General features: G+C 43.7%; 1 protein-coding gene across 1 annotated transcript in view; it reads left to right on the forward strand.

The window, feature by feature from the left end:
- The window catches only part of LOC144694615 (VPS10 domain-containing receptor SorCS1-like), a 776,365-nt gene that overhangs the window by 264,894 nt on the left and 489,669 nt on the right, over positions 1-21,802 (forward strand). Inside the window, exon 3 of the mRNA XM_078565215.1 lies at positions 2,385-2,484. Coding sequence (XP_078421341.1) covers positions 2,385-2,484 — 100 coding nt within the window. The remainder of the gene's footprint in view (positions 1-2,384; positions 2,485-21,802) is intronic.

Genomic DNA, 21,802 nt, shown 5'->3' on the forward strand with positions numbered 1-21,802 from the left:
TCCTCCCTGCAGTGGAGAGTCTCTCAGTTGACTCTTACCTGATGTCCAGGGATGTATCTGAGAACCATGGTGCAGCCTTTGCATGCTGACCCTCCATTTGTTCAGTTGGTGACTCAGTCCCGGCACTTCTAGAATGTTTCCATTCAGACCCTCGCAGGATCCCTTTAAACAGCAGACCTGAAATAGACCACAGCTGATTGTCATCGTGCCCACCCACTCAAACGGACAGGAAGCCCAGGAGTCAGTTGCAAGTGACTAAAAAAGCCGCTGATAAATGTTCTGCTGAAACTTCTAGGTTTCCGACGCACTGCTGACCTCCCACATTGTGAGTGGGTTAGAACATCAGCCCACTGTGTCTGTTGACAGCACTGTGTCAGTGTTATGATCCCAGCTGATATGATTACTGGACAAATCAGATCTCAGAATGGAACCTGGCTTGAAAGACCATCATTTTTTTTTTTAACCATGGAGGGTACTGACTGAAACAGATTCACAGAGTCTGCTGTTGACTTTTTAGCAAAAAGATAAAACATTTATTAAACAAGAAACATTCACGATATTACACCAGACAACAAACAGGTTGGTAAGGTTTCAGCGCAGACACCAAGGAAAAAATTATTCAAACTCACGCTATCCCTTTTATCCCAGCTATACCCTTACAATACCCAACACTCCAGTGAAGCTGTACCACTATTTCCACTCCAAGGCTAGAGCTGGTTCAGTTGCAAAGAGGTTTCTTTTCCAGTGGCCTTCTGAACATTCCCTTGGAGTTCTTCCACAATGGGTAACTCCCTTGAGAGATCCAGAAAACTCACTCTAAATTCACTAATACTATAATGTTAGAGCAATACATATGAGTTCCTTAACAGTCTGGCATCATTTCCAGCTAGTGAGAGTCTTAGGCCTTTTCTGTCTTCACTCTGTGGTATACACACACCAACTGAAACTAGAAACTGCTTTTCTTGCCTCTTCCTATGTCTCAGTGGGTCTCTCTCCGATCCCGTGTTGCTAGGCAACAGCACAGTTTTTCTACTTTGTTTTTTTGTTTTAACTTCCCTAAACTACTAACCCCTTGGGAACCCATCTCTTCACTTTGAGAGTCGTAAAACCTCATTAAAAATGCATGCTATACAAAGAGGCCCTCAGACTTGCCAGCTCCATCTCACAAAAACTCTAAACTGAAACCAAACCCAGTTTTTGCCTTTCTTAACACACAAAATAAAAAAGAATAGAAAATGAAACTTAAAACTCTTGTTCCATTATGCCCACAAATACAAATATAACTTACTTAAAACTATCTTTCGTTCCTAACAGTCAGCCTGTGGTTGGAAGGGGCTTGAGGCAAACAAACTTATTTTACAGCAAACGTTACTCAGCAATCAGCCGTCTATTTAATCAGCACCTCAAAATGGACTACAGCAAACAGAGCTCATGATCTTAAAGTCTCTCGAGAAAAGCAGTGATTTCTCCAGTAAAATTCAATAACTGGAGAATGGTTACATAACACATGCAATTTTGAGATTGCACGTTAAGGTATATTCAAGGGGCAGCGGGCAGGAAATTTCATTTGGGAACTGACCTGTGCCACACGCTGACAGTGCTTAATGCAGACACCTGGTGTGGAAAGTATTCACCTCTGCTGTACTGATGTCCCTCATTTTAACTAGAACAAAGTTCACTGCAACAAAAAGGAGCCATAGAAAGAAAAAAAGAGTAAAAATTACATCTATAAAAGGTTTTGGCAATGGCATTGTGTACAAACCACACCGTCAGCTATTCCTCCTATTCTGAGCAGCAAAAGGCTGTTACAAAAGAGCAAAGCTTCTTTATGTGTATAGAGCCAGGCTGAAAAGAACAAGTGAATGATTGGAAAGGGGATAAAGCAGCTCAGAGCAAATGGCTTTCAGTTAATTTTATAAAACCCTAATTAAGTTACTGTGAAGTGAGGACATCACAGAGCAATGATAACTTATTACCTAGACAGTCTTTGCATTCATTGAGAAGTGATAAAAAGTGGCTAAGCAAATGGTCGACTACCATCCTGCAGTTGTTGACTGAAGTCAAATTCTTTATTCAGGGTTTGCTGTGAATGAACTGGGTGTTATCTACCTTGTGTTGCTACGTAAGGAAGCCAACTGATGCATAAAATCTCCAGCTCTGGCTAACAGCTATCCTTCTACAATAGATTAGCATTAAGAATGCACATTTTATACAACAGTTAATGCTCCAGAGAGCTAGAACGTTATTGTGAATATGAATTACCCAGTGTTATAACTCCGCATTGTAAATTGCTTTCTTGTAAGTAAACATATCATAAGTCAGGGCTAATGGTGCCATAAATGCAGAAACCATTTCATTTTTTTTTTTCCAAATTTTAATTTCAGGTCGACTGACTATGGAACAACGTATGAAAAGCTCAATGACAAAGTGGGCCTCAAAACTGTGCTGAGTTACTTATACGTCTGTCCTACCAACAAGAGGAAGGTAAAACAAATCATTCACAAGACACAGGTGCTGCGCAGGGGAGGGAGGGCAGTAATCTCCTCCTTAAATCAATATATACATCCATATAAATAGAGAATGACCTTGACACCCTGCGAAGTAAAGCTGCTGTCATTAATTTGCGGAACTGCTTTCCAGGCAGAGATACCGCTGTGTATTCTCTTTACTGCCTGTCTTATTAACAGTGACTGCGAAAGGGAGCAGACTGGCAGCACCCCTTTTGCACAAAGTTGTCTGCAGTAGACCTATTTCTAAAACAATGCCAGGTTATTACTTCTTTGGAACACTGTATTATTGCCTGTGGTATGCCTTTCTGAAATTGTGTACGGCAGTATTAGTATCTTTGTGTGCTGCAGGGTGTGTTACTACCTCAAGAGCCATACACTTGTGTGAAATGCAGTGTGTTGTATAGAAGTATCGCATACCTTTGTGAAAAAAAACCCTGCACTCATGCTATGGAATAAACACCGAATGCTTAATACATTTGGCTGACATTCTCCTCTTTGCTGTTTCCCCAATACGAATGGATCAAAGTCTTGACTAAGTTAGCAGAAAGAATTTGAGGCTAATGTACTAACAGTTCATGTAATCTCAATGGCCTGAATGCTTTATTCCATCATGTCAAGCAGTGGCTGATTATTTAATAGATACAGGTAGGTTATACATGGCAGGTATTGTGTATGATTAAATATTAAATGTGGGAGTATTGTATACCAGTCAAACATGGGGTATAGTTATATACGATATACAGGAGTGGTACACATCTGGAAAAGGCGGCATAATATTGTACAACTGTGATGTTCTGGTACACCTAGACCTGCACAGGCACAGCTCACCTTGATTGCACTGTTCCTGTCCACAGCTGGGAAAAGCAACCACTCAGTGTTTAGCAGTGTGTTCTGGAGTTCAGTGACAGATGTAAATCACTGGAGCTACAGCCTTGTGGTCTATGAGATCAGTCAGTACCCATGAACACGCGTTTGCTGTTTAATTAGTGTCAGCTTGGCCTATAGTTAGCCTATAAAATGGGTCAAACCCATCACTAAAATGGCAGAGAGACAGATTTGAGGCAAACGTGCTAATAACTGTTCCTGTAATTTCAATGGCCAGAGTGTGTTTGCCAGAAGCTTTGAGCCCGAACCTTGTGGGTTCATGCACCAGCATGGACTTGAGCCCATATCCCAGGCTGACACTCCAGTGTAATACCTAAGGATCATTGTATCAATGAGGGGTGCCGTTTTTTTGGAGGAAATATTAGGTGGTGTGTTTGTGAAAGATCTCATGAAACTTTTAGTAGAAGAGCAGGGAATTCTCCCTCTAACTTGGCCAACATTCTTCCCTCAAGTGACGCACCATCAAAGCAGATGATCTGGCCATTTACCTCACAGTTGTTTGTAGGACCTTGCTGTGTACAAATTGACTGGCTCATTAGCTTACATCACAATCAAAAAGTAATTCATTGGCTGTGAACTGCCTTTAGATATTCTGTGACCATGAGAATTGCAGCTTTATTACTCTTCCTGAAGAATGTGCATGAGTTTCAGTTGTACTGTTTGAAGTCCATTGTCAGATCTGTGAAATGGGAATTTCAGAAGGTCAGTTTGGATGAGCTGGGGGCCAAAGTGCTCCATCACTGAAATCACCATGGTCTCTTGTGGAATTTCTTTCTCTCATTGTTTCTCTTGTATTCTTTCCCTAAATAATTTAACCCATTGTCAATACCTGTTCCTCCAATTGACAATGGTGCTGGTCAACACCAATCCTCTGATCCCTAATAATATACATCTCGTTAATCACCATGCATTTCACACATATGGATTAAGTGTGTATATAACGAGAGACAATGGTAACTGAATTAATCGCAATTTCTTAATCGGTGGATTTTGCTGAAGCTCCAAATACAGGCAAGAGGCTCAAGAGATTGGCTTTTAAGCAGCTTAAAGGGCGCCGTTTTTTCTCAAAGGAAGTAAAAGCTTGCATTTATATAGCACCTTTCACAACTTCATGACATCCCAAAGCACTTTACAACCAAAGAAGTACTTTTAAAATGGGTGGGTGGAGGTTTCCAAAATCAAATACAAATGGAATAAAAACTTTGATTTTAAATTAAAAACATGTCCCTGCTCATGTGACAGGGTCTGGTGTCTTGTGAAACTGTGCTGCACTCCCCCCCCCGTCCAATGTATCTTTCCTGAGGTTTGCTGCTCAGAGGGAAATGCAGTAGCATCTAACCAGACCTTTATACACAGTAGTTCCTCACATAACATCCTAGCTGCATTCAGTTTCATTCAGGGACATGTTTCATTAATTTTTTTGTGCTGTTTAATAATTTTTTCAATATATTCTTTATCTGCCTCAGGAAGATTATTCAACGCTCTTTCGCGAGTATGCACGAATTGCATTCTAGGCCTGCTCGCCCTCCTCCCCCTCCCCCGCTCGCACAGGCAGCGCTCAGCGCTGTCGCTCGCATATCATGCTGGCCGGGCTTTAATTGGCCCCGCCGGAGTGAAATCGCGGTGCGCTGTTGATCGTCGGCTTCCCGACCGCCCCCCGCCCACCCCTGCTGACCCCGCACGCCAAGGGCAAAAATCCTGCCCATCACTTCCATCCTTTGCATTTTCAGCTCCCTTAAGATGAAGGGCAACAATCAATTTGAAATCATTTTTGTATCTGCTCACTGATTTCTGTATTTGAATCTCTAAATCTCTCTGGTCCTTCACAGCTCCATGTTTTCCCTATCATAGGTCCAAGGTGGATGACCTCACACTTCCTCACAATGAATTCCATTCGGCCAGTTTTGTCCACTCACTTAATCAATGTCTCTTTATAAATTCCTACTCCAATCTACATCCCCAGCTCCCTAACTTACTGTCATCAGCAAACTTGAACATATAGCTGTCTATTCCTTCATCTAAGTCATTAACTATGGTGAAAATTCAAACCCCAGTACAGATCCCCAAGGGACTGCTTGTCCCATCCTGTCAATTTGAGTACATACCCATTATCCCCACTCTCTACTCCCTACCTCCCAACCAGGTCCCTACCCATGTCAATAGGTTACCTCTAATTCCACACACTCTCATTTTTGTTAATAGTTTCTTATGTGCTTTATCAAATGCCTTCTGCAAATCCATATCAATATCATCCACTGACACTCCCTCATCTACGACATTAGCTACATTCTCAAAAAATACAGTAAGGTTTGTTAGATATGACTCACCTCTTACGAGTTTATTCTGCTTCTTTCTGATCAGTTCATATTTATCCAGGAGTCCAGTCCATGTGTCCCTAGTAACAGATTCTGGTAGTTTGTATGTGTTCCTACTTTATTTCTCTTACCCTTCTTAAATAAATTTGGCAATTTTCCTATTGGAGGGATCCTGCTACCTTTGAAGACTTGTGTACATGAACCCTAGCTCTCTCTGCTCCTGCACCCACAGATTGTACCATTTAGGTTACATTAGCTTTCGTCATTCTTTCCACCATAATGTGTCACTTCACACTTTCCTGCATTAAATTTAATCTGCCCATTTCTCTCTGTGTCCTTCCGAAATCTGTTCGTACTCTCCTCATTGTTTGCTACATCTCCAAATTCTGTGCCACCTTTTGTCGGTGGCACTCTTTGAACGGCAATAGGAAGTGCAGAATAGTAGTTGGCAGTGACAGGGGTGGGTTACTGAGTTTTGTATCAATCCCAGTGTGACCCGCTAAGGAACAGGAGAGGGAGGCAAGTCAAAAGGTTAAAGATGACAGACTGAGCAAGCAAAAGAACGACCCGCAGAGCTCAATGTGCATATGCATGTTTTTCTTTCCCGTAATTGATATTTATGTGTGACTGTAGAAGCAAGAAAAAGAATCAGAGGTTACATTGAAACAATCCATGAGACTACTTCCCTCCCCAAAGAGCTGTGACTAACATCTCTCAGCGAATTGGGGAGATTTGTATGACAATGATTCTGATGGGTGAACGCATTGAATTATTAAGCCATGTGCTGGGTCTCACTTGGAAAATAGGACTGTACTTCAGTCTTCCTTCCAATGCGGTTAAGGAATGAAATTTCACAGGCAAATACCTCAGGGAGAAGTTTACATGCTCTGAAAAGCCTGACTTGTCTCCTTGAGTTCTGGAAACAAGCGTCAAGTTGATGTTGCCATAATCCTTCTCTTTGACTGTATACTGCACTGGGTTATGTTGCCTTGATAACATTTTAAACATGTGCATAATTCATCGCACACATCACATAAAGGGTTTTCTCAAAACTTTGCCTTGAACTTATTGCAACTCAGCTGCAGAACACAGACTAGAATAATGTTGAAGCAAGATATACATACGGACTGAAATGGTCTGGAATGGAAGCTATTCTTTGTACAATCATAGGATGGTACATCACAGAAGGAGGCCATTTCGTCAATCATGCCCTTTGAAATCATTAACCAGTTAGTCCCACTTGTCTTCTTTCTCCCCATAGCCCTTTCACTTTTCTTTTCTCTTCAAATATTTATCCAATTCCCTTTCAGAAGTTTCTATAGCTCCGACTTCCACCACCCTCAGGGGCAGCGCATCCCAGGTTCGCTGCAGAAGCTGTTTTTACCCTCACGTTGGTTCAGCTCTGGTTCTTTTGCCAACCATCTTAAAATTGCTACCCTCTGATGAACCGCCATTCTGCCATTGGATAAAATTTCTCCTTATTTACTATATCAAAACCCACTCATACCCCTAACGAATCCCCTCTTAACCTTACCTGCCCTAAGGAGAGGAACCCCAGGTTTTCCAGTCACTCCACATAACTGAAGTCCCTCAGATTCAATAGCTGCATCCGAAAGCTCACGTGGGAACAGGAGGAGCAGGGCTGTGGGGAAGGAGCAGGGAGGAGTGGGATTCATTGACAGCTCTTTGAAAGAACTGGTGCTGGGAAGATTGGCTGAATGGCCTCCTTATGGTGTTTTATGATTCTTGATCTCTTGTGCCCATTCTAGCAAACCTCTTCTGGACCCTCTCTAAGGCGTTGACATCCTTCCTAAAGTGTGGTGCCCAGAACTGAATATAATGCCTAGGGCTTAACCAGTGTTCTTTATAAAAGTTAAGCATGACTTCCTTGCTTCTTTACTCTATGGGCAGAACTTTGAGCTCGGTGTGCGGGCGCTTGGCCAACCCACTCGGGAGCATAAAATAGCGCGGGATGATGTCGGGCGAACATCCCCATGTCATCTCGCGCTCGCACGATATTTCAGTCGGCAGGCACATGCGAAAATTGGAAACGTACCTGGCAACAATTAAGAGGGCAGTTAAGCCCATTGAAGTCCCAATTGACTCTGATTTTTCATGATCTGTCCAACCTTACAGTCGGCAGATGGGTGAATCTGCCAGGCAGACTTTGCATTTTTGGTGAAATCTCATCCAAGGGAGGGCTGAGGTTTCCGTTATTAAATTTGAAAAAATTAGGATGTACGGACAGAATTTTCATCATTCATTCTGATTCGTTGACAGTTTTTTCTGGATTTTAAAATCTTTTTTCATTACATTTTAAAATCTTCAGCTCCCTGAGGCGACTCTCTGTCTTCAGGGAGCTTCCATTCCGCGCTCCCACCCAGCGCCCGCGCTTATGCCAGCGCCTGCCCTCCTCCTGCCCACCCACCCCAGCAACGCTGAGCAGTTCAGCGCACCTTTCACACTGCCACACCAGCCAGCGTGAACTCACGTTCAGGGGCCAACTGCAGGCAGTGATCCATTCCCCGGCTACTCCCAGGCCCGCCATTCGCATGCGCCTGCTGAACCAAAAATCCTGCCCTATGCTTCTATTCGTAAATCCAATAGAGTCATAGAGGTTTGCAGCACAGAAGAAGGTCCTTCGGCCCATCGGGGTCTGTGCCTATCAAACAAGTACCTAACTATTCTAATCCCATTTCCCAGCACTAGGCCCATAGCCTTGTATGCCATGGGCATCTCAAGAGTACATCCAAATACTTCTTAAATGTTATGAGGGTTTCTGCCTCTACCACCCTTTCAGGCAGTGAGTTCCAGATTCCCACCACCCTCTGGGTGAAAAAATTCTTCCTCACATCCCCTCTAAACCTCCTGCCTCTTACCTTAAATCTATGCCCCCTGGTTATTGATCCCTCCACCAAGGGGAAAAGTTCCTCCCTGTCTACCCTATTTATGCCCCTCATAATTTTATACACCTCAGTCATGTCCCCCCTCAATCTCCTCTGCTCCAGGGAAAATAACCCCAGTCTATCCAATCTCTCCTCATAACTAAACCTCTCCAGCCCAGGCAACATCCTGGTAAATCTCCTCTGCACTCTCTCTAATGGTTCATATGTTTTTTTAAACGACCTTCTGAACTTACCCTGCTACCTACAAAGAGTTGCACTCTGCATGCGCCCCAGTTCTCTCTGCTCCTGCATCCACTTTAAGATTGTAGCATTTAAGTTATATTAGCTCTGGTCATTCTTTCTGCCACAATACATCACTTCACACTTGCCTGCACTAAATTTCATCTGCCATGTAGTATGATCCCAGCTGATGTTATTACTCAGTTTCCAGAGTAGAGCCTGGCTTGATATATTATATTTTATTTTTTGTTTTAAACGGTGGAGGTTACTTACCGAAACAGATTTAACTTTTCAATAAAAAGATAAAACATTTATTAAACAAGAAACATTCACCAGACAACAAAAAGATTGGTAAGGTTTCAACGCAGACACCAAGGAAAAAAATGATTCAAACTCACGCTATCCCTTTTATCCCAGCAATACCCTTACAATACCCAACACTCCAGTGAAGCTGTACCACTATTTCCACACCAAGGCTAGAGCTGATTCAATTTCAAAGACGTTTCTTTTCCAGTGAACATTCACTAGAAGTTCTTCCACAATTGGTATCTCCCTTTATATTTCCATAAAACTCACTCTAAATTCATTATTACTTTAACTTTAGAGCAATACATATGAGTTCCTTAAGAGTCTGGCATCATTTCCAGCTAGAGAGAGTCTTCGACCTTTTCATTCTTCACTCTGTGGTATACACACACCAACTGAAACTAGAAACTGCTGTTCCTATCTCTCCCTGCATCTCTGTGGGTCTCTCTCTGATCTTGTTTTTCTAGGCAATAGCACAGTTTTTTTTTGCTTTTTTTTGTTTTAACTTCCCTGAACTACTAACCCCTTGGGAACCCTTGTCTTCATTTTCAGAATTGTAAAACCTCATTAAAAATACATGTATACAAAGAGGCCCCCAGACTTGCCAGCTCCATCTCACAAAAACTCTAAACTGAAACCAAACTCAGTTTTCACCTTTCTTAACCCATAAGTCGAAAAGAATATAAATGAAACTTGTTCCTAACAACCACAAGTACAAATATAACTTACTTAAAACTATCTCTAGTTCCTAACACGTGTCTGCACATTTCACCAGCCCCTCCATGTCCTTCTGAAATCTATAAGTACCTTCCTCATTGATTACTACATTCCCAGATTTTGTGCCGCAGATTTCCAAATTGGACCTTGGATTTTCCACTTGCGATCAGGACCGCAATATTGAGGTCAACTGCTGGCCCCGACCCCACAGCTTGCCGGGAATAGCCACCCAATGCATTTTTTTGGCAAGCTGGCCAATTAGTGGCCACAGGATGCATCTGCCATCCAATTAGAGCTCATCCTGGTCTCCCAAGGCTGGAGGGCTCATGGGAGACCCTCCAGTGATGACACATCAGCAGCCTCACTGTTCGAGGAGGGAGCTGCTGATGCAGGTAAGAGAGTGCTGGAGATGCCCTCTGAACAGCGGGTAACAAGAAAAGTTTAAGTCAAAAATGGCCACAGCTGCCAGGCCATGATCTGGAGGAGCAACACCTGGATGGCCAGCAGCTGCAGCTGTGGCCCAATGGCCATAGCAGATACAGGGGGGGTCCCGAATAGATGAAGTCTTTCACCTGGTGGCTGCCTCCTCTAACAAGCTCTGTTTCGGCCGCATTGTAGGGACAGCCTTTTGGCTGGAAAATCCTGGTTGGCGCAGAAGAGGGGCTGACCAATTGGCTACCTGCCCCTTTCAGGCATGTAGTTGTTTCACGCCAGACCCAGCCTTCTTGAAAATGCCTTGGGGGCAAGATGGTGCCAGCAATGCCCATATCCCATGAAAGAATTTTAAAAAAACAATACGGCGGCCAGAGGTGGGAAACTTCGGGCCTGTGGGACTCCGATCCCACCCCCATCAGCCTTCCGGGTGGCAGGAGGTGACTAGAGGTACAAAACTGGGCGGGGTTGTGAGTTGTGAGGAGGATGCAAGGAGGCTTCAGGGCGATTTAGACAAGTTGTGTGTGTGGGTAAACACATGGCAAATGTAGTATAACATGGATAAATGTGAAGTTATACGCTTTGTGTGAAGAACAGAAAGGCAGAGTATTATTTAAATGGTGATATATTAGGAAACGTGGATGTACAAAGGGATCTGGATGTCCTCATACACCAGTCAATGAAAGTAAATAGTCAGGTGCAGCAAACAATTAGGAAGGCAAATGGTATGTTGGCCTTCATTGCAAGAGGATTTGAGTTCATAAGTAGGGACATCTTACTGCAGGTGTACAAGGTCTTGGTGAGACCACACCTGGAGTATTGCGTGCAGTTTTGGTTCCCTAGGCTGATACCGGGGATGGCAGGATTGTCGTATGAGGAGAGATTGGTTCGACTGGGCCTGTATTCACTAGAATTTAGAAGAATGAGAGAGGATCTGATTGAAACGTATAAAAGTCTAACAGGGCTTGACAGATTAGATGCAGGGAGGATGTTTCTGTGGTTGGGTTGTCTAGAAACAGGGGCCACTGTCTCAGGATACGGGACAGGCCATTTAAGACTGAGATGAAGAAAAATTTCTTCACTCAGAGGGTGGTCAACCTGTGGAATTCTCTACCACAGAGACTGTGGAGGCCGGGTCACTGAGTATATTCAAGAAAGAAATTGATAAATGTTTGGATATTAGGAGAATCAAGGGGTATGGAGAGAAAGTGGGAATAAGGTGTTGAGATAGAAGGTCAGCCATGATCATGATGAATGGCGGAGCAGGCTCGAAGGGCCGAATGGCCTACTCCTGCTCCTAGTTTCCATGTTTCTTCCCTTCATGTACAGCACTCTGGGTGATTGACTAGGTAATTAACACTTGTACCATTCACAATGTACTCTATATATATATATATATGCAAAATAATGACTCACTCACTCCACATAACACACAGTGGACTGCAGTAATATGTGATGCCCTGCAATAAATCCTTTAAACCATTCCAGCAAACTGTGCACTCGTGAAATCTAAAGCTCAGCTGACCATTCAGGGTGTGCCACCACCATTCACGACTGGGTGTGGCAGGACTACAGAGCTTAGATCTGACCGGTTGGTTGTGGGATCGCTTCACTCTGTATATCGCTTGCTGCTTCCGCTATTTGGCATGGAAGCAGTCCTGTGTTATAGCTTCACCAGGTTGACACCTCATTTTTAGGTATGCCTGGTGCTGCTGCTGGCATGCCCTCCTGCACTCTTCATTGAACCAGGGTTGATCCCCTGGCTTGATGGTAATGGTAGAGTGGGGGATGTGCTGGGCTAAAAGATTGTGACTGAGTACAATTCTACTGCTGCTGATGGCCCACAGCGCCTCATGGATGCCCAACTTTGAGCTGCTAAATCTGTTCAAAATTTATCCCACTTGGCAGGGTGGTAGTGCCACACAACATGAGGGAGGGTATCCTCAACGTGAAGGCAGGACTTAGTCTCCACTACAGGGATGGGAGCGGTGGTCTGAGGTCAGAGGCGGGGATCCGATGTCAGGGGGTGAGGTGGGGTTGTCAGAGGCCGGGGGGTGGGAGTGCAGGGAGTCCCGTGGGCTTGGTCTGGGTCTCTACAAAAGTTGCCCAGAAGTTAGAAGAGGTTTGAGTTCTTCTAACTTTTCCTGGGTAAGTATTGGTATAACCCCAGCGGAACCATCCGAAATTTGTGGTTTAAACCGCATTTTTGGATGGTTCCCAGCACAGCGCAATTGTCCAGAGGAAGGTGGCGTTTCTGGGCAATTGCCGTGCAAACCCTTGCCTGGGAACTTGCCAGAGGGATTCCCCTTCGCATGTTTGGGGTATCCCCCAAATCCATTGCTGGGGAGCGCGGTTGTTACAGGCCAATATTACTGCCATTCCACATTGGTGAGGCCACAACAAGTGATACTTATTTATAACTTATTTAGTTACACAGACAGAAAAGATGTCCAGCAAATCAATTCTTTAAACACTACTTTAAATTATGTTTTAGATTTCACAAATCTTTTAACTGAACTATTGTACCATGGGCACTTCATAGCATCATGAAGCCTTGTCTTATCAACTGTGCACCACTGGGCAGCTGTGTTTCCAACATTACAACAGTCGCTGCATTTCAAAAACCACCCCATTGGCTATAAAAAGGTATTTGGGATGTCCTGAGGTTGGGGAAGGTGCTATATAAATGCAAGTCTTTCTTTTTATCCACTGCTACATGGAAATGTGTGGTTGAAACAGGGGAACTGTAGAATGCTCAACTCCTCCAGACAGACAATTGGCACTCCAGATCCAAGGAATATTTACTGCAGGCCTGCAATTTGTTATTAATCAATTTTAACTTATAGGTAGATAAAGTGAGCAGTGCTCTCTTTTATCTGCTTAATTGCCAGATCAATCACACTGGCCTATATCTTCCAGACTGACTGTCCTTGTATATCAAATAGCTTGTTTATCCTCAAATGGAACAATTGGCCTGTACACGAGAACGCAAATGCACATCAAATCACAGAATGGCTGCAGCACAGAAAGAGGCCATTTTGGCACTTTCAGAACTGTACCAGCTCTGTGCAAGAACAGTTCAGCTAGTCCCACTCACCTGCCCTTTCCACATAACCCTTCAGTTTTTTTCTCTTCAGATAATTATCCACTTCCCCTTTGAAAGCCATGAATGAATCTGCCTCAACCACCCTCTCGGGCATTTCATTCCAGATCGTAACCACTCACCGCGTAAAGTTTGTTTTGCTTCTTTTGTGGATCACTTTAAACCCGTGTTCCCTGATTCCTGACCCTTCTGCCAATGGGAACAGTGGTGGGGATTTTCTCCGGCCTGCAGTGGGTTCCCCTGGGGTGAGCCGTTCGAATGTTGACATCAGCAGGACCAGACGATCCGGAAAATTCCAGCTTGCGTGTCTATGTCTATTCTGTCTAGGCTCCTCATGAATTTGAGCTTCTTTATAAAATCTCTTCTCTCTGGAGAATAGTCCCAGCTTCTCCAGTCTATTCCACATAACTGAAGCCCCTCAGCCCAGGAACCATTCTCATAAATCTTTTCTGCACCCCCCACCTCTTAAATCCTTTACCTGTTTCCTAAAGTGTGATGCCCAGAATTGAACACAATACTTCAGGTGAGGCCTACCCAGTGTTTTATAGGAAGATTGATCATAACTTCCTTGCTTTTGTACTCTGTGCCCCTAGTTATAAAACCCGTATGCCTTATTAACCACTTTCTCAATCTGCCCTGCCACCTTCAATAATTTGTGCATATGTTTGCCCCCCACCCCCAGGCCCCTGTGCCCCTGTGCCCCTGCACTCCTTTTAGAATTGTACCTTTTATTTTATATCGCTTCTCCTTGATCTTCCTACCACCACATAGCACTTCACACTTCTCTGTGCTAAATTTCATCTGTCATATGTCCGCTCATTCCATCAGCCTGTCCTTGTCCTCCTGAAGTCTATCACTGTCCTTCCATCTCCACAGCAGTCCCAGAGCCTGCTACTGACCACTTCTTAACCTCCTTCCAATTGATTGCAACACCCCTCCACCCTCCCTTGTTCTCAATCACCATCCCTCCCTCCTCCAACCCTACAACCCTCCGACATCTCTGTGCTCGTCCAATTTTTGCCTCTTGCAGGTTTTTTGCGCTCAGTTTTCAGCTGCTTCAGTCATAAGCTCTGGAAATCTCCAACCTTCTCTGCCTCTTTACCTCTCCTTCCTCTTTGACCAAGCTTTTGTTTACCTGTCTTAGTGACTCCTATATGGCTTAGTGTCAGATTTCTGTCCAATAACACTCCCCGTGAAGCACTTTGGGAAGTTAAAGGTGCCACAGAAATGCAAGTTGCCGTGCGGGGGCCAATTATTCCTTGGATGTTTAGTGCTGGAACAGGAAATGCATCATCATTTCCTGTGGGACCAGGATGTGGGATCAGATTTTCACCTTCAGCTGTGCAATTACCTGGACTCAGTGTCAGAAATGTAACCAAAACAAAAGCATTGCTCTTACTAAAGAACATGGTATAATCTCAAGGCAGAGAAGTTTTCTACTTTGTAACTTTGCAATCCAACAAGTGAAGCTCCCTTTGCCTTCCTATGATCGAGTTGAATAGGAACATAGGACTTAGGAGCAAGAGTAGACCATTCGGCCCTTCCAGCCTACCCTGCCATTCAATATAATCATGGCTGATCAGGTTGAGATCTCAACTCCATTTTCCTGTCTCCCCCCCACCCCATAACCCTTGACTCCCTTGTCTATCAAAAATCTGTCAAACTCTGTCTTGAATAAATTCAATGACCCGTTGAATTGAATGCGTCCAAGATGAAAGAATCTTATTGATCTGCAGACTGAAACTTCTGTTCAAAAGGGAACTCCGTTCCACTTTCAGAGGCTGGTGTTCGAAGCCCGGTATTATCACAGAATGGGGTTTTCATCCGCTGTGCACAAATGGATTCATCAGGGAAAGTGATGTTATCAGCTCACGCGTTCTTTTACATTTTTAGTGAAGCTTTTAACATCGTTAAAACAACAATTCTCATCGAGGGGGCAGAATATTTAAAAGCAAAAGCAACGTGCATTTATATACTGCTTTGCACAACCACCAAATATCTCAAAGCACTTGGATAAAAGCAAAGAACTGCGGATGCTGGAAATCCAAAACAAAAAACAAAACCAGAAATACCTGGAAAAACTCAGCAGGTCTGGCAGCATAGGCGGAGAAGAAAAGAGTCGACGTTTCAAGTCTCGAAAGGTCAACTGTGCTCTTCTCCGCCGATGCTGCCAGGCCTGCTGAGTTTTTCCAGGCGTTTCTGTTTTTGTTTTTATCTCAAAGCACTTTACAGCCAATGAAGTATTTTTGAAGCGTGGGCACTATTATAATGTAGGGAACCAACTTCTGCACCGACGATGTGATCCACGAGCTGCACTGACAAGGAGCGCAGGTCAGAGAGAAATCTGAAACATAGACGTGACTCTCTCATTAGTGCAATTACCTCTCGAGCAGCATCATCATGCATTCAGGTGGAACACTTCAGCTCTGTCTTCATTCCAGCTTCTTGAGAACACTTGTTACTGTGCCGACCTGACATCTGTCTCCCAGTATTCTTCAGGCCTTCCAAAGTGACATTGTTGATTTAATGCCAATTGGTGGCCCACATTGTGAGCCTAGATGTTCTGTGCACCTGTGCACTCACGCTTGCCAGGAACTGTGTCAAGACTCCCAAGTGCATTTCACATAAGAGTCTTACAACTGACAGAAGATTACCTGGATCTGAACCCATACCTTCGAAGTTAAAAAGTACACTGTTTAAAAATACTATATCAACATGTTGCAAAATATTTGCTGCTGTGAAATGAACCAATATATTGAGGGGTTAGGTGTCTATTTAGATTAATAGGAACACAGGGACTTAGGACTTAGGAGCAGGAGTAGGCCATTCGGCCCTTCCAGCCTACCCTGCCATTCAATATAATCATGGCTGATCGGGTTGTGATCTCAACTCCACTTTCCTGTCTCCCTCCCAATAACCCTTGACTCCCTTGTCTATCAAAAATCTGTCAAACTCTGTCTTGAATAAATTCAATGACCCAACCTCCACTGCTCTCTGGGGAAGAGAATTCCACATCCTAACAACCCTCTGAGGGAAAAAAACATTCTCCTCATCTCAGTCACAAAGGGGAGACCTCTTATTCTTAAATTATGTGCCCTTGTTCCAGCCTCCTGCACAAGTGGAACATCCTCCCAGTATCTACCCTGTCAAGTCCCCTCAGGATTTTAAATGTTTCAATAAGATCACCTCTCATTCTTCTAAACTCCAACAGAACCACACTGTTCAACCTTTCTTCATAAGATAAGTCCCTCATCCCAGGAATGAGTTGAGTGAACCTTCTCTGTCCTGTTTCTAACACAATTATACCCTTTTTAAAATAAAGAGACCAAAACTGTACACAGTATTCCAGATGTGGTCTCACCAATGCCTTCTGCACAACTATACCATTGTCCTCGATAGACAGAAACGGTATTAATATTGTAGTTTCATTCTACAGACCAGTTGCTCCTCATTTTGACCCAGGTCAGTGCTGATGTGGCTGATCTCAGTCAGAGAGGTTTTATGGGTGCTACAGTTGGCTTCATAGCCCTGGATAGAGAATGGGAAGACATCCAGAATTCCTGCTACTACTAAGTATCCCTGGGCTGAATAATACGAGGGGGGGTGGTCAACGTGTTCCACGGCAGCCTGCCTCACAGCACTGCGAGGTGGACTAATGAGGGCTGGGTGGGACTTCTGCCCCTCATTGGGGTGGAAGACCCGCCCTCAGGAGCTGCTGGCCAATCAGATTGGCTGGCAGCTCCATTCGTCTCTAGCAGCGCCAGGTAGGTGTCACTGGTCACTTCCAGGACTGATGGAGAAGAAAGGACCACAAGGCCTTGGATCCCCGGAGCAGGTAAGCCCGGGGTCTTGGGCTGGGAGGGTTTGGGTGGGTTAGGGAGAGGAGCAGTGAGGGGGCAGAGGGTGGGTTTAAGGGAGGGAATGGGTAGGAAGGAAAGAGGGAGGCTCAACCTAATAGGGGCTGCTCTGTGATTGGCAAAGGACAGCACCCAAAGAGCAACACCCCCCCCCACCCTCCTGCCCCCCGAACCCGCCCACCCCCCACTCCTTCCTACCCTCTAAGCACTTGACGTGAAAAAATTGGGCTTCCTGCACCCACTGTGCTGCCCACACCAAATATTTTATGGTGTGGGCAACGTATTGTCAGAGTCAATTGGCTTGATAACAAGCCTAAATGACCCTTAATTGTTCATTTAAATATGGCGGGCAGGTTGCCTATTTTGGCACTCGCTTGCCGGCGGTATTATGGGGGTGATCTCGGGGGTGGGGGGGGAAGGAGGTGTGACAGACTCCCCGCAACCCCCAGACCATGTACAGTTCAGCTCCCTTACTCCTCATGGAAAATACAAGCGTGTGGATGTCAGTTGCGGGTTCAGCTATTCTGCTTTAGCAGCCAGGCATTTGGGAAAGATACAGGTAAAGGTAAAGGTACCTGCAAAACCCAACTCCAGCTGGGGGTAAAACCCTTCGCAAGGGAATGATGAGGAAAAGATATTTACAACTGATGAGCACCAATATTTCCATCTCCTCTTTGTCATTTTGAAGTTACCTTCCTCCTCCTCTTTAGTTCCACTGTTCTAAGTATCAGCAAATGGCTGGTGGGCCCTCTCCAATCAGAGTCAAAATATTATGAGTTCAAACCTCACTCCAGGACTTGAACACATTATCTAAGCCGACATTGTCAGTGCAATCCTGAGAGAATGTTAATCGATCTGATGATATTTTGTCCTTTGGATTAGATACTAAATCAGGTAGAAGATCCCCATGACGCTATTTGAAGAAGAGGCAGGGATTGGACAATCATGGTGAATTGGCCACCATTCCTCACCTCAACCAATACAACCAAACCAGATGAACTGGTTATTTGTATCACAAAACAAAATAAAAACAGAATTACCTGGAAAAACTCAGCAAGTCTGGCAGCATCGGTGGAGAAGAAATCAGTCAACGTTTCGAGCCCTCTTGTATCATTTGCTATTTTTAGGAGCCTGCTGTGTGTAAATTGGCTGTCATGCCTGTATACATAACAATAGTGACTGCATTTCAAAAGTAAATCATTGGCAGTAAAGCACTTTTGAGACAACCGGTGGATATAATAATGTGCTGCATGGGTGAGTTCTTGCTTAAGCCACAAACATTCGTGGCATATGAGGAGAGGCAGATGACTTCTGCCCCTGGGACATAACAGTGAAGCTTTATAGCCTACCTTTTCCCTGACTCCTTCCCTCTTCAAACAGGGCAGGGAAGAGTAATAAAGGGCGGTTCCTTGCACTTCATTCCCTGATCCTAATCTGGGCCGGCGGAAAGGGATGATGGACAGAGGTGAGAATAAGCCAAACAGGATGGTCCTATTCACCTTCTAACAGATCCCCTTTGTGGGATCTTGGCAGTCGTTGCATATTGTCTTCTTCTGTATCCAGTGTCATTAAATTGATGGCATAGATTCCTCTTGGTTGCTGTTGAAACCAGCCATAGACTAGCAGTTCCTGCAATCAATGTTACAAAGCTTTATTTCAGGAAATGGCAACTGTCTGGAAACTGGCCTAGTAGATAATGCTAAGGCACTATCTCAATGCAACTGAAACACATCAGTTATTAATAATTGTCCAGCACTATTCATTAAAAGATCAATCCTTAGTTTGCATTTATTTCAGCCGAAGATCAATGATTCACTCAGCAACATCTATTGACATATCTGTGGGAGAAAGGGAAAAGGAGATTTATATTTGTGAGAAGTATGATGGATGAGGCACAGCTAATATGACACACAGCTTTTTTTTCCTGCTCTGCGTTTCTTAACTTCCTACTTTTTTCTCCAAAATGCCATTCAGGGGAAAATAGTGAAGTATTAAAGTAATTAATATCAGCAGAAAAAACTTATTAGAGAAGCTTAAGGGGAAAAAAAGCTAACAAATCTGTAGGACCTGGTGGCTGAGGATTCTAAAAGAGGTCGCTGTAAAAATAGTGGATACACTGGTTATGAGTTTTCAAAATTCCTCCATTTCTAGGCTGCTCCCAGCCGATTGGAAGTTGACAAATGTAACACCACTATTCAAGACAAAAAAGACAGAGAAATCCTGACGTTGTTGTTGAGAAAATGCTGAAGTCTATTGTTAAGGACTTTGTAACAATGCACTTAGAAAATCATTGTATGATCAGACAGAGTCAACATGATTTTAAGAAAAGAAAATCCTGTTTGACAAAATATTAAGAGTTTTTTGAGGGTGTAACTAGAAAGGTAGATGAAGGAGAACCAGTAGATGTAGAATACTTGGATTTCCAAAAGGCACACAAAGTGTAACACAAAGGATTATTAAGCAAAATAAAGACTAAGGGAGTTGGTGTGATATCTTAGCATGGATAGAGGATTGGTTAACAGGCAGGAAGCAAAGAGTAGGGACAAACAGGGCATTTTCAAGTTGGGAAGCTGTGGAGTGCCTGAAGGATCAGTGCTGGGGCTGCAGCTACTGACAACCTATATTAATGTCTTAGACAAGACAATGAGAGCAATGTATCCAAGTTTGCTGATGATATAGGGCTAGTTGGAAATGTAAGCTGTGAGGAGGACACAAAGAAGCTGCAAAAAGGCTAAATGAGTAGGCAAAAAGATGGCAGATTGAGTATAATGTGGAGAAATGAAGGTTATTCACTTTTATAGTAAGGATTTTAAAAAAAGAACATTTTTAAAAGTGTGATACTTTTAAATGTTGATGTTCAGAGACGCTTTGGTGTACTTGTGCAAGGAACACAGAAAGTTAGCATCTGGGCACAGAAAACAATGAGGAAGGCATATGGCATGTGGCCTTTAGTGTAAGGGGATTGGAGCACAAAAACAAGGAAATCTTGCTACAATTGTGTAGGGCTTTGGTGATACCACACCTGGAGTACTGTATGCAGTTTTGGTTGCCATACTTAAGGAAGGACACACTTGCCTTGGAGACAGTGCAGTGAAGGTTCACTACATTGGTTCCTGAGATAAGAGGGTTGTCCTATGAAGAAAGATTAAGTAGATTGAGCCTATACTGTTTGGAGTTCAAAAGAATGAAAGGTGATCTCATTAAAATGTACAAGACTCTGAAGGGGTTTGATGGGGTGGACATTGAGATGCTGGCCAGGAATCTAGAACACAGGAGCACAGCCTTAGAATAAGGGGTTGATCATTTAAGACCGAGGTGAGGAGAAATTTCTTCACTCAGAGGATTGTGAATCTTTGGAATTCTCTATCCCAGAGGATGCTCCTTCATTATATACATTCATGGTTGAGAGAGACAGATTTTTGGTCTCTCAGGGAAATAAAGGGATATTAGGGAGTTTGAGAGAAAGTGGAGTTGAGGCAGAAGATCACCTATCATCATATTGAATGATGAGCAGATTTGAGGAGCCCATATAGTCTACTCCTGCTTTAATTTCTTATGTTAATCTTATCTTATTTCTTCTATCTGCTACCATGCTGAGAAGGCATGAAGAGAAAAAAAAATCTTAACAATTTTTTTTTTTGCTGGACTGAGAAAATGGCTGCAGCTGATCACGTGATGGTAGTTCTGGAAGATTCTGAGCAGTTCCAGTGGGCAAAGGCCAACTCATTATCCTCCTGGAATATGATACCCTTTGCATCGTATGAACATTCCGGCCAAGCCAACACAAAGGATGAGGAGATGAGATGCAGTGGCCAGCTCTGGACAAAGGAAGAACTATTGTGACGCCTCATCTCCAACTTTGTGCTAATGGTTCCACCCTTATCTGCTCAAATACAATGGGTTTTAATAAGGGTCCTTAAAGTTCACCATTAGCTGAATGGCTCGACCTGAAGCCAGCCTGTCACGTGACTGAGATGTGAGCTTTTTGAATTGTTTTAATTATACAGCTTTTGGACTCTGTCTTCAGTTGCTGTTTAATCTCAGAAGAGAAAGCAGGACTCCAGGCTAGCAGCCCGCCTCTGACCTAATGAATGCTGCATTTCACCTACAAAGTGAATTAATTCCCAGAATACAAGAATATTTTGCTGCGACTGAAATAGACCAGAAATTCTGCAAGACAAAGCGAGCTGAAAGAACCTTCATTGGACATTGACTTACTGGACTCTACTCACATGAATTAATGCAAATACCTTTTAATTTTTGAGCAACCCGCAATTTTTAACTTCTTTCCTTTTTCTTCCTCGGTCTTTCTACCTTGTATGCTCATGAGTGTGAATGTGTCGCAAACTTTCAAAAAAGGGTTAAGTTTGGGACAAGGATTAAGGCTGGGGTTTTTTGGTCCGGTCAATTGACTTTTGGCCACTCTCCAAATTTTCTCGTCCTGCCCTTGATGATGCCCGCCACTGGCGGGGCCAGAAAATCCAGCCCTAAATTTGGGATTAAACAGCGTTAGGAGATTTGAGGGGCTTGGAGTGCTTCATCTCTGAGATTT

The sequence above is a fragment of the Cetorhinus maximus genome, chromosome 20 (genome assembly GCF_964194155.1).
Source record: "Cetorhinus maximus chromosome 20, sCetMax3.hap1.1, whole genome shotgun sequence".
In the NCBI taxonomy this organism is placed as follows: Eukaryota; Metazoa; Chordata; class Chondrichthyes; order Lamniformes; family Cetorhinidae; genus Cetorhinus; species Cetorhinus maximus.